The sequence below is a fragment of the Gallinula chloropus genome (assembly GCF_964237585.1).
Source record: "Gallinula chloropus genome assembly, chromosome: 1".
NCBI lineage: Eukaryota > Metazoa > Chordata > Aves > Gruiformes > Rallidae > Gallinula > Gallinula chloropus.
This window is the reverse complement of record NC_140085.1, coordinates 2,999,526-3,013,890: the sequence shown is the minus strand read 5'-3', so window position 1 is coordinate 3,013,890 and position 14,365 is coordinate 2,999,526. Positions and strand designations below refer to the sequence as shown.

The 14,365-nt window shown below is 44.7% G+C and overlaps 1 protein-coding gene across 1 annotated transcript in view; it reads right to left on the bottom strand.

The window, feature by feature from the left end:
* Nucleotides 1–14,365, bottom strand: part of PLXNA4 (plexin A4) — a gene marked incomplete at both ends in the record, with an annotated part of 461,339 nt that overhangs the window by 429,595 nt on the left and 17,379 nt on the right. The window contains one exon of the mRNA XM_084267731.1: nucleotides 8,637–8,819. Coding sequence (XP_084123857.1) covers nucleotides 8,637–8,819 — 183 coding nt within the window. The remainder of the gene's footprint in view (nucleotides 1–8,636; nucleotides 8,820–14,365) is intronic.

The following is a 14,365-nucleotide window of genomic DNA, read 5'->3' as shown; positions in this document are numbered from 1 at the left end:
TCCCAAAGCAATGGAAATCATAAAATCACAGAATGTGTTAAGGCTGGAAGGGACCTTTAGAGGTCATCTAGTCCAACTCCCCTTCAGAGACCAGGGACACCTTTAACTAGATCAGGTTGCTCAGAGCCCCATCAAGCCTGACATTGAATATCTCCAGGGATGGGGCCCCCAACACCTCTCTGGGCAACCCATGCCAGTGATCCATCACCCTCATATTGAAGAACTTCTTCCTAACATCCAACTTAAATCTCCCCTTTTCTAGTTTAAAATCATTACCCCTCATTCTATTGCTACATGCCCACAGGAACAGTTCCTCCCCAGCTTTCTTATAGGCTCCTTTCAGGGATTGGAAAGCAGCTATAAGGTCCCTCCAAGTTTTTCCCAGCCTGAATAAGCTCATTTCTCTCATCCTCTCCTCTCAAGGCAGCTTGTCCAGCTCCTGGTCAATCTCTTCACTCTCTCCTAATCTTGCTCTGGTCAATCAATGCCTGTTTTGTACCGAGGGGCCTAAAACTGAGTGCAGTATCTAGATATGGTCTACCAACTGAGTTGAAGACTATGACTTTACCCTCAATCTGCCAGCAATGCCCCTACTTGTAAAGCTGAGGATGATGTTGGCCTCTTTTGTTGCATAAGCATACTGATGGCTCACAGGAGACTTGCTGTCTACCAGAATCCCCAGGTCCTTTTCAAGAGAGATGCTCCCCAGACTGGCAGTCCTCAGCCTGAGTTGTTGCTCTTTTCCAGGTGCAGGACTTCACACTTCTCAAATGAGTACCTGCCAACTCCACTGCTCCATCCCATCTGGGTCCTTCTGGATGGTAGATCTGTTGTTTTGCCAAGTTATCCCAATGGACTGCAGCTCTGGAATGAACAGATGGCACAGGGAGACCTGCTTCCCACCTCATTTGGCCTCTAGCTGGTGACAGGTGAAGTGCAATGGAAAGATGCCCACCCAGCTGCAAGGCTTTGCAGCAGCAGGGGAAGAGAGGCAGCACAGCAGCTTATGACCAGGATGCACAAGTCCTGCATCTTTGATTTCACCTATGGAGTTAGTACCTGATCACCCAGCTGTATGCTCAAAAACCAGCTCTCTGCCCTTCCACACTGTCTTAGCCTTGGAGCACACTCTAAGGAGTGATCATGAGAGCACCCCACCTGAAATGCCAGAGGAAATCTTGGGACTGCTTATTGCTTTCTTCTTCCTCCAATACATTTTCCCTACTACACCAAACAGCTCCACACTCAAGAGCATTCTAGCCCAGGCAGCTCACATCCTCCAACATGACTTTTACGGTCATGTTGGACTCCAGTATCACCAGTCAATGGCTTTTACATGACAGATGGGTGTCACTATTTCATGTCCACATAGCTTCTCATCATCAACCCTTTCAGGGCTGGATGCTACACCCACCATGAGCATCAATTGCCAAGTACACCACAGACACCAAAATCACAGCTTTCCAAATGCTACAGCCAGGAAACTGAACTACTCTTCAGGCACCTAAGCTGGCAACAACCTCTTAAAGGGGGACTATATATCAATGCAGGACACAGACAACTGCAGCCTTCACAGACGTCAAATACAGATGGGAAGCAGTATCACTCCATCACAAGTGAGTGAAGCACTCGGACTCCCGCTGATTTAGGAAGCTGTGAGGAGAGGCCAGGGTGAACAAGCTCCTCTTGCAGAAACCAGCTTCCCAGCAGGAGCCAGAGCCTCTACAGCATGTTTTCCGAGCAGTCAAGTCCACTTGCCAAACAGTTTGGGGAAAAAAATAGAAAAAATTAAAATTTAAAAAAAAAAACAACCCTTGACTCTTTCAAAGCAGCAGAGGGAAGGAGAAGGAAGCAAAGTTTCCCAGCTGACATTCACACAGAGCTGTCAGCAGCAGAATATCCTCCAGGGAATATCAAAACCTAGCAAGGCTTCTTGTCTTGTGCATACTTAGAAGCCCCCTTGCTTGGGGAAAAACAGTGAGGATCTCTGTCTTTGCCTGCAGTCACCATGAGACAGAAAATCTGGGCATGGTAGGGCTCTCTCATTAGTTAGTGTTCCTTGGGTGAGAAGTGAGCTATCAGAGGAGAAAAGGAAGATACTCCTCTCCATGTGGGTTCACCATCATATCACCAACCCACACAGAACTCTGTGGGTCTCTGCCCATCTCTTACACCCTTTCACCTTGCTCAACTATTTTATTTTCATGAAAAACTGGAGTATTATGTCCAGTTTTAGGCTCCCTGGGTCAAGAAGGACAAGGAGTTATTTGATGAAGGTACAAAAACAGGCTACAAAGATGAGGGGACAAAAATATCTCCCTTATGAAGAGGGGCTGAAGGACTTGGGATTTTTAGCCCAGAGAAGAGAAGACTGAGGGGGGAACTTATCAATACTTATTAATACTTGCAGGGTGAGGGTCAGGAGGATGGGGTCAGTCTTTGTTCAGTGATGCCCAGGGACAGGACAAGAGGCGATGGGCACAAACTGGAATAGAGGGAGTTCCACCTAAACATTAGAAGAAACTTCTTTCCTGGGAGGGTGGCAGAGCCCTGGGACAGGTTGCTTAGAGAGGTTGTGAAGTCTCCATCTCTGGAAACATTTAAACCTCATGATCCTGGATGCTGTCTTGTGCAGCCTGATCAGGAGGAACCTGCTCTGGTAGGGGGTTGAGCTAGATCATATGGAGAGGTCCCTTCCAACCCCTGTCAGTCTGTGATTCCGTAACTCCATTTCATTCCTCTGTTGCCTACTTACGGCACTTGAGAGCAATCTAGCTTAGTGGAAGGACCTGACACACTGCCAGTCCCACCAGGATTCATCTGCTCTCTCACACTAAATGAGATGAACCCTGCTTTGGAAAAGAATGTCACCCCACATGTGAGGGGGCAACAACTGTAGCACGATTACCCATCACAGCAATCAGCAGCAGGCCTGGGTGTCCTTCAATGTTGCCTTGCTGAAGCAGTCTTGAAACTACCCATCCCTGGAGGCATTCAAGATCAGAGTTGATGAAGCTCTGAGCAACCTAATCTAGTGAAGATGACCCTGCTTACTGTAGGAGGGTTGGACTAGACAGCCTTTAAAGGCCCTTCCAGCCTAATGCATTTGATGACTCTACACTTCTACCATAGATCAAGGTGTGTCTTCTCCAAGCCATAGGCTAATTCCTTCAATAGCTGTAAACCCCACTGCAGCATCTAAGCTGAGAGCTGTCAGCCATCCAGTGGGACAGAATAGCTGCAGCTACATGGCCAGAAATTGGCAGGAGCTCAGACTTGCCTGTACTTTCCAATCCAATTATCTATGTGAGAAAGCCAACCTTCCTCAACGCAATTGCGAGATGGGCCAAAATGAGAACTGCAAATCCAAGCTTTTAGATCTAAAGATCTCCCTATGGTGTTTTGTCTCTGGATCCAAAGAAAGCAAGGTCTTGAGGGTTTAGGGTAATCCGGAGGGTGGTTCATGAAACTCGTTGATACTAAGAATTTTCTACTAAACAGAGGTGATACCTGGTGGGAAGTACTAGCCAGATTTCAGAGCTGTCTGATCTGGATCAAAACCTTCACCCTGAATGGCAGTCTGAATCTAAAAAACCATTCAAAGACCTCAGGCTGATGGGATTTTATGAAAAATTAAATACAGGCCACAGAGTGGAAAGACTTTGGTTTTAAGCCAAATTTCTTTCTCTGCAAGGAGTTCAGGACAGAAAAGGCTTTGAGTGAAATATTTTGATGGAATTAAATTCTTTCTTATGGAGAAGTCTGAGAGAAATGTAAATCATTGCAAATAAACACTTTGAAATGGACAAAAGGATTTGGTTTTTTTTTTCATTCCTAGGGCTGTTCCCAAGTTGACATTTGTAAAATCAAGTTGCCCTTTACACTTTCAGCTTACACACACAATATTTGCAGGTAAGTTGTACTGCTTTTACTGGAAACTCTCTATACAAAAACAACGACCCATAAATTAAATGCCTAGGGAAGGAATACTGAACACTGCTACGCTCCCTCAGTGATGACAGGTAATAGTGGCACATAGTTTTGCCAGATATACTACAAAATCCCCTAAAACAAGCATACAAAACCATGGGTGTATCTCCAGTTTTCAGGCTGAGAGAGTTGGGGTTGTTCAGGCTGGAGAAATGAAGGGGAGAATCGTAGAATCACTTAGGTTGGAAGAGACCTTTAAGATGATCAAGTCCAATCACAGCCTAACCCTGCCTAGTTCACCTCTAGACCATGTCCACCTTACAGTGGCCTTCCAGTACTTAAAGGGGCCCACAAGAAAACTGGTTTGGGACTTTGTAGAAGGGCATGGAGTGATAGGTTATGGGGGAATGGTTTTAAATTAGAAGGGGGCAGATTTAGATTGAATATTAGGAAGAAATTCTTCACTATGAGAGTGGTGAGGCCCCAGCGCAGGGTGGTGGCTGCCTCCAGCCCTGGAGGCATTCAAGGCCAAGTTGGATGGGGACTTGAGCAGCCTGATCTAGTGAGGGTATCCCTGCCCATGGCAGGGGGGTTGTAACTATATGAGCTTTGAGGTCCCTTCCAACCCAAAGCATTTTGTGATTCTATGATTCTCCTGCAAAGAGCTAAGCATGTAATCAGAGACTGTGCACAGGAAAAGGAAAACAGTGCCTTCCAATGGCCACAGAAGGCCAGCTGCATCCTGGGCTGCACCCCAAGAAGTGTGGCCAGCAGATCAAGAGAGGGGATTCTGCCCCTCTGCTCTGCTGGTGACACCTCACCTGGAATATTGTGTCCAACTCTGGAGCCCTCAACACAAAAAGGGTTTTCAGCACCTGGCTGTTTTATAGCAAAGTGGTTTGTAGGAAGCACATACCCAGGGATAACTCCCATTCCCAATGGTTTACTAGGCTGTTTGTAGAGAGACAAAACAGACATTTGTTAAACTCAAGTGAGCTTTTTGTAACTCCCAAAAACAATCCCTAAATTTTCACAGGGGTACTGGTTGACTTTCAGCCACAGAGTTATTCTGAAGCACTTCCCACCATACGTAGGAGTTCGCTCTGCCAAAGAAGCCCATCAGGCAGCCTGGCACATACTAAAGCTGTGGCAACACTTACCAATGCAGTATGGAAGCCCAGAGAACACCACAGACTGACCAGCACAGAAGCAAATTACAGATGCTGGGATCTGACCAAAAGCACTGCAAGATGAAGTATTTCTCATTAAAAAGTCCTGCAGGAATTTGAATGCCCACAAGTGGTCAGGAGCTGGTTTTTCCATCTGATCTGATTTGTCTAGTTGAGCTCTTTGATATGATCACACACCTCACCACCTTTACTGCATTGATTTTCTCCAATGCCTCTTTGACTGAGCAACATATTTCCTACTCTTTGCAGGAGAGAAAGCGAGTTATGAAGGAATACCACAAGTTTCTGGTAGAGGAAAGAGTTAAACCTGGTTCTCTCCCAACCCACTCATCTCTGGGCCACCCTACTCCATCCCCATGATGCCACCAGCACCCATCAGGTCTTTAATCCAAGGCCACTGGTTTCTACACATGAAATACAGACGGGACAATTTTTCTTTTCCATAGCTCTGCATTTTTATCCTATTTATATCTTCATTCTGCAGGGCCAGGCTGTGCTGTGGACAAGCCAGCAGAATTGGAAGGCATATTTCCACAGCACATTATTCAGTGTGGCTGGTCTGCACATGTAGCTATGTGAATGAGGGAGGGTTACAAAATGTATTTTGCCTGGGGCAGCGAAATAGCTGGGGCCAACCTTGTCATCCTGTTTCACTCACTCTTTCCCTACCCTATCTCTATCTTGGTTTTTCCTTTACTTTCTGTCTTTGTTGTCTTGGTTACATGGGCAGATTCCTGATATGCTGCTAGTTTTCATTTTAATGATATGTTCCTGCAAAGCACAATATTTTACTTCAGTTGTGTGTATGCCACTGGATAAATTCCTTTGACATATGTGACATTTGTATATCAACTAACAGATATTGCTTTATGGCTGTGGGTATTTTGCAGAGTATTCAGGGATTGCATACATCAAAATCTGATCCACAGTCTGCCACTTTCATGTAAAAATACACACATAGAGAAAAAAAAAAAAAGACTGAAGCAGCAAGAAAAATAAGGAAAGTTTCTCCAAAACCATCTTGTAATTGTTTGCAAGTCTTCCAAGAACTGTAGATCCTACTACCTTGAAGATAATCTAACTCCTTTCTTCATTCTATCCAAAATACTTCATTGCAGCTTGACCTAGTATCTGCACTGCACCAGGAGAAATAGCAATATGTACCACGTGTAGTAGGACTCAGAAAGCAGGGAAAGAAAAGTCAGATCCTGGGTCTTTGTCCATTGGTACATGGTGTTTCATCTAATCCTACAAAGCTTCTCCCAATCTCCCCATAGGCATTCTTCTTTTTTAAAAAAACCCACCAACATAAATCAAACTTCATGCTAACATAACAGGTTATGCTGGCATTGCAATACCAATGCAGTACTTCCCTTGATTCCCATTCAAAAGCACCTGATTGATGGGCCAAGGTGTAAACCAAAGTTTCCGAAAGCCCATGAAGTTTTGAGAGGGGCCAAAGAATGCCAAGTAAAAATCCTGAATGCCAAAGCGGCTTTGTCTAGCATCCAGAAGGGAAAACAGGTTGGTGTCCTGAGCTCAGATACCCTCAGGAGCTCTCAAGGAGGAAAAGAAGTGAAGGAGAGGCAGCGACTGCAGAAATCAGAGTAAGGACAGGGCTGAACTTTCAGGAGCTGAAGGCTTCCAGGAACCTTGATCAACTAGTCCAAAACAACCCTGAGTGTCCAGGGAAGCCCCATCTATTTTCCTTTGTAGCCAAAGAAGATCTCAGCCCGAGACCCCCACCCCAACCTTGCTCCGACACACCGCCTCAAGGAGTTCACTACCATAGACAGAACACTCAGCACATTAGGAAAAAGGGAATAAAATGAAGCTTTCTCAAATTACATCAGCCAGTTCAGCTCCCCTCTTCTCATTCTTTACCCTATAAGGCTTTCCCTGCTCCTTACCGTGCTCCGTAAAGCATTAAGATCTTTCTCTCCTGTTTTCCCCTCTTAAAAGGAATGAGATCTTGTGACCTGCAAAGGCAGACAGAGCTGCATCTGAGTTTGCTTCTCCTGAAGCCACAAGCAAAACCAGAAGCCTGTGAGTGCAAGGAAGCAGCAGGCACTCTTAACCCTTTAGGTCTTCTGGTTATTTCCCATTCAGATCTCAGGTATCCCATTTTCTTTCCCCCCCAAAACTGACTGGAGAACCAACCAGTCTGTTATGGTATCACAGATGATGGGGAAAAAATTAATTAGTCAGGAGAGGAGATTTTTTTTATTTCAACTGTTTAAAAACCAGTTTGGCTCCTTTCACACATGCCTGAATAGACTGCTAACAAACCCCAAAACCCTCCTTCCAAAAGCAACAGCAGAATCCTTTCCACAGTTGGACAAATCCAGAGACATTTTCCCCTGGACAGAATCTCCCCTCAGCACAGGGGTAACACAATCTGAATGTACAGATTTTCTTTTTAAGTGAAGAAACAAGTAAAGGAACAAAACCCAGAGATTTCAGACCTTCCAGAAGACCATCCCTGAAGAAATTCCCCCTTTCTTCTCCATCTGCTCTGTCAATCCTATACATAAGCCACAGTGGGTCACCTTTTCATAGCACTTTCCTCTCCTCAACTTGGAAGTTTTATTTGCAAAAGGATTTCATAGAGGAATCAACACCCAGCCCTCAAGGTTCTGCCCAACCTCTTCTTCAAGCTTCTCAGCAATCTCCATTATTATGGCAAAGCCTCCTCACACATACAATAATTTGCAACACCCTTAGGTTGTTCAGATAGACAGTGTGAGATTGGTACATAGGAGATGACATGGAGATGATGCTCACCATTAGCATAAGGAGGTCATGTTTAATACCTCAAGAAAACCAAAAATAGATGATTCCCAGCTTCCACCCCCCAAGACTCTCTACATGGCAAACTACAGAACAAAGGCCATAGTTTTAGTGAGAAAGCACTATAATACACATAAATACACCCTTTATTGTATTTGGGTTTATGTGACATCAGCCATAAGCATAATGCTCATTATCACTCCAGACACAGGTTTCTTTTGATAAAAAAACCTCTTCCTCCAGTACAATCACCCAGCCTGACCTAAACAGGTCAACCACTAATCCCATGCTGACTTGTGGTGAAATCACAGTCCAGTCACATTACTCTAAAGAAAGATCTCCAGAGCACGAATCCTCTTTCTTAATAAACTTCAACCACAATCAGTTTTTCCTCCAGCATGCACAAATACCCTGTGACCAACTACTTAATTAGAGATGGTCTGAACACAGAAATACTCAGTCGGATGTAAACTGCATCAAATCCGTCTGCGGTTTGACTTCAGAAACATTCACTTCCTGATGAACAACAATTTGGAAGAAGGATTTTTGTCCTTTCTTACATCATCTCTATCTCCCAAGGGTGAAAAGCAGGTTTTTACCAACTGAAACAACTGCTATCCTCAAAACAGACAGTGGACTTGGTATAACAGCTGCAGTCACACCACAATATTGCAAATCTCCATAAGAACGTGAAAGTTTAAGTTAGAGGACCACATTAGGTCTTACCTTCTTGAGCTTCCCACTCTTGGTGCCCACAAAAGCCAGGGAGTGGTTCTTGTAGACATAGGCAATCACAGATGTCATTCTGTCTCTATCCTCCGTGTAAATGGGAAGCCCTCGTACCATGGATGATACTCCCAAGGGGGCATTCATATCCAGGCCACAGAAATTGTCATCAATTGTTAACAGCTAGAAATAAAAAGAAAGAGACTGTGAAAAAAATACGCAGCCACCAATTCTTTCACCATTTGGAAAGTAGCCATCCAAGCAGGGACACCATTGCATAACAGGCCTATAATTTATGCAGGCTGAGAAATCAATGACAAAGGCAAGACTGGAGAAATACAGAGGTAGGAAAAAAATATTGTCCAAAGTTGCATGATGAGTTACAGACAGAAGAACTGGAAACTTGCTTCTCCTGAATGACAGCCCAGCAGGATACATTCCGTTAAGCTTTTTTCCTACTGCTTCACCAGGCAGTTTTACCAGTCAAGACCTAACAATCAAAGACAAAGTCTGCTGAAAATCTCTTAAACATATCTACTTCTGTCAAAAAAAAAAAAGGATGCACATCGTTCCCATGAGATCCAGAAGAAGCAGCATCGAGCTAAATCTGCACTGGCAAAGAAAATAGACCCTGGCCTGTCCTCTGGTCCTGAGACTCTGTAGTAAGGGTCGCATCCATGAAACCTCAATAATCACTTCCCTGTCACTACTGAATCCTTTACTATCACCCACGTGACATTCTGAAAATCCCAATCCCCTGAGGCCTGACCAGGCACTGTCTGGGAGAGGGCTGCCCGAATCTGCAGTAGGGACCATGCTAAGGATTAAATGGTACAAATGGTGCCTGCACACACACCCCCTCACAAGGGCTGGTTTAACCATTTAGTCCTGGGTCCTCTTCTCACGCTACTAGTCTGGGCACTTTACTTTCCCTGGTCTCTCTTTTTTCCTTATGAAATGGAGATTATTCACATTATTTGCCCAGGGAGATGGTGGAGTGGATAACCCTGGGTTATTTAAAAATTAGACAATGTGCTTTAAGGAGATAGTTTAGTGGTTTGGTGGTGTAGGGCTAACAGTTGGACTCGATGATCTTGAAGGCCTTTTCCAACCTTGATGATTCTATGATCTTACTAGGGTACTGTAGACCACTGAAGTCCTTTGGAGAGCTGGGAAGGTTTCACAGCTGTTACAGGACCTTTCCAGCATTTATCTAAGGTAGCATGAACTCCTAGCAACCAGAGAAAAGGTTCTGTTAATGATATTAATTACCTAAACTCTAACACCTATTGCATTAGATCTCAACAGGCTTGTCATCACACAAATGCTCCACTGGGATTCTTGCATATGAATGCAAGTGATCTTCAGGGGTGTTTCTTTGGACTTTGGGAAGCTATAGTGCAGCAAACAGAACAGTGCAGACAACTTTTCTACCTTAAGGCACCATCTGGACAGTAGGTGAGGCTAATACAGGTTTGCAATATAAAGATCTCCACAAAATAAGCCAAACAAAGATGAATCTCCAAATATCCCAGTAAACAACTGCCGAAGCAGATAGTCTTTATTAACTTCCATGGGACCACCCTCTGATTTGAAGTTAAGCACCCATTTAAAATGTTTTGCTGGACCTAGAAGGGCAATAATTAATTGTACAGGAAGGTTGCCTATTTTTCATATATTAGTAACAAAGGACCAGGACTATTTTCTTTGTCTGAGCTCACATCTTCCTGGAAGCATGGCTGGAATATATACTGCTCCTTGCTTGAGTTCAGGAGCAGTAAAAGCCTGATAGCTGATTCATTTTATCCTCACCCAGCAATTACAGGGAATAATTACAGATGGTTTTACTGAATGGAAGAATAATGTGTCCTAAATGTATTTATAAACAGATAAAACAGCCATTAGTAAAGAACAGCTAGCCTGAGCTCTGGCCTGAAAGAGTCATTAGTGTTTGTGAACTGCCCTTTCAGAGCTAAAACACCGGCTAAAAGAGCAATTACAGAGCAGATCAACAGCCCCCATGAGCAGCAGACAGGATGTTGCTAGTCTACAATGCTAGGACAAAGCTAAAATAAATCCGTGTCCCAGACCCAAAGGCCAAATTCATCTGAGGTGTAGCACCACCATGCTGATGGTCACTCTTGAGAGGCAGGACAGACCTGCTAACAGCGCTGACTTGGGAAAACTGGGTGTTTCTGTGGATAATGAGAATTCGTACAGCTTCACTGCATCGGTCAGGGTGGAAAAGCTGCAGCTTGATTACCCTGGGAAGTAGAAATGCATTTGAAGCAGCACCACCACCCAGATCTTTCTGCGAGACATGAGGCACTGACTGTCAGAGATGAGCAATGTGTTGTTCTGATGCAGCATGACATGATTCCTGTTCACCAATTCGCTACCCAACACATCATCTGGTGTGGCACTCATCTCACATAGCTTTAGCCATGTGAAATCTTAGTAAGGAGCCCACAAGGGTCACTTAAACTACCTCTATAATCAGTGGAGGAAAGGAGGTATGTCAGAGAGCAAGCAAACCAGTCAACCTTGCAATGTGCTGGATCACTTTCTGAGAGACAATTGATTTCAAAAGGACCCCTGATTACTTGCTTCACATAAGCATCTAACATTAAACTGTGTCATACTTTCAACAGGAGGCTGGAATATATAATCTTTTGAGGTCCCTTACAACATGAATTATCTTATGAGTGTAGGATCTAAGAAGTCCTAAGTCCTTTACTATGAGGGTGGTGAGGTACTGGCATCCCTGGAGACATTCAAGGTCAGGCTTGATGAAGCTCTGAGCAGTATGATCTAGTTAAAGGTGTCCCTGCTCACTGCAGGGAAGTTGGACTAGGTGACCTTTAAAGGTCTCTTCCAACATAACACACCATGATTCTCAAATTGGACTCAATGATCCTACTGGGTCCCTTCCAACTCAGTATATTCCATGATCCTACAACCTGAATTATCCTATGGATACAGGATCTGGCAAGAATCCATGTCTGGAAGTCAAGCCCACTTTGACCAGAAAGTTCTAAAATCTCAAATTAACACGATCTGTATTTCAAAGCTGCAATAAAACTACATATGCATCTCACTTAAACCAACAGCCTGACAGGCTGAGAGAAGAATTGTCTCAGACTGAAAGCAAGAATTTCCCAAACCTTCTATGAATAGCAAAAAGAGAAGGAAGAGAAAGCCCTGCCTTCACCATGGTTTGAAAGGAAAACAAGAAGTGAGAAACAACTTTCTTCACCACCAAGAGGATTTAAAACTCAATAGTGCCATCAGATGACTTACGTAGGGTGCAGTGTACCAAGCCCCACCTCAAACAACAGGAAATCACAGTAACAAGCAACAAAACAGCAGCAATTGAGCAGAGGTAACACAGTCAATGGCAGCACGGCTTCCCACACACTGCATTCACTGCAGCACAGCCAAAACCAACTACTCTAGCAGAAGCATTTAAAGACCAGAAAGGACCCACACAACAAGCTGCCCTACCTTCCTGCAGGACCCAGGACATCAAATCTCAGGCAAGAGCTGCCTATGCTGCTTTGCAGGGAGTTACAAGCTACTTCTGTTTGCTCCCCAGGCAGGTCCAAGCCTGCATAGCTGGAGGAATACAGCATTGAACCCTCTGAAACACACTAGCACAGCCAAGACACATTAACTCAAATACAACTGCTGTAGACATATATCCAAACTCACAGAGCCAGAGCAAAATCTCATCCCCCTGCAAAACCACAAGAAGATATAGACCCAGAAATCCCAACATCAAGCACACCAACCTGTGACTGATCTGCAGCACATCCCCAAACTGTTGAGATTTAATTAATCCAATTACCACAGGTTAGTTCCTCCTCCATCAGACCTGGCCCAGCTACAGCTGAACTCAGACTTACTCTTAATACCCTGACATCATGATTTTACCCCATAGAGACACAAAATTAAATTTAAGCCCATTTATTTTCTCTTATTTCCTTGAGTTTATTAACAGGACACACCCTTATAAGAAGGGCTTGTAAGAAACATGGGGACAGACTGTTTAGTAGAGCCTGTTGTGGTAGAACAAGAGGTAATGGTTATAAACAAAGAGAAGGTAGATTCAGACTAGATGTAAGGAAGAATTATTTTAGGCTGAGGTTGGTAAGACACTGGCTCAGGTTGCCCAGAGAGGTGGAAGTTGCCCCATCCCTGGAGGCATTCAGGGTCAGGTTGGAGGGGCTCTGAGCAACCTGATCATAGAATCATAGAATCATAGAATCATAGAATCATAGAATGGTCTGGGTTGGAAGGGACCCCAAGGATCATGGAGCTCCAACCCCCCTGCCACAGGCAGGGACACCAACCTCCAGGCCTGGATCTACACAAGGCTGCCCAGGGCCCCATCCAACCTGGCCCTGAACACCTCCAGGGATGGGGAATCTACTACTTCTCTGGGCAGCCTGTTCCAGCACCTCACAACTCTTTCTGTAAAAAACTTCCCACTAATATCTAATCTAAACCTTCCCCCCTTTAGCTTTAGTCCATTCCCCCTTGTCCTGCCATTATCTGCTCTGCACATTGCAGGGGGTTGGACTAGATGAGCTTTAAAGATCCCTTCCAACCCAAACCATCCTATGATACTGCCACCAGGGCAAGGTTAATTAGTAAAACTCAACATTTTCTCTTACATGATGCAATTCAGATGAGATCTAGGGCCATCACAGCACGCCCTAACCTCTGAGACACGCAAAGTGGTGTGTGAGGACAGAGAAAGCCACAACATTATCTCCCATGCTGTTGCGTGGGTGCAGGAGAAGAGTTGTGGTTTGCAGCATGGACAACCATCCCCCAAGAATAGGAACAAGGCCAGCAAGCCACACAACCACATGAAAACTGTTTTCATTTAACACATATGGGTTATTTCCTCTGGGGATCATCTGCAAAAAAACATACAATCAAGAGAAACCCTCCAAATAAACCTCACCCAGCTCCTGTGCAGCTGTGGTTCTCAGCTGCACACGCGCCTTTGTAAAGACAGTCATCTTCTTCAGCGAAGAGAAACACGTAAGGAAGTTTGGATTTATGATGAAAGGGTCAGGAGTTGCAAGCACAGGTTTATTTTCAATTCCAGACACTCCTAGCAGCAGTATAAAGTAGCCACGTTAAACTCTCTGGAGCTTCTCTGCTTGGCAATTTCACGTTAACGACTTTCCAGAATGAAAGCGGAGGTGAGGACGTGAATTCACTCCGCTTGTAAGGCTGCTGCAGCACAAGCTGGGATAGCAGGGAGAGGCAAAGGAAAGATCTAAAGAGGGGGAGGGATAAGATCAGCAATTCTCACATCCCCAGAAGTTAAAACTCTACCCCAGAAATTGTGTAGGTAACTCAGAAAGGAAAGGGGACCTTGCAGTTGGGACATAGGACCAGGGTCAATTAGTTCATCATCCCAGGCCAGGTTCCCACCTGCACAAGAGAGACTAACACTCACTACCCCCTCTGCCCCAGGGAAGCTGCTAAACATGGTTTTATAAGGTGCTTTACAGAACCAGGATATTTTCATGTGAGAATGATTGGCAGCTTCCAGGGCATAAATGCCCTCCCAAGTTGCACCAGCTGCCTCTCCATCTTGGGCTGATGTGCAAGAGGAAGCTAGCTGATGAGAGGCGATGGTCTGCTCCTGCTGATGTTCCCTGTGTCGGCAACTGATGGGTTCATCTGCAGCCGTGACACGGTGGCCAAAT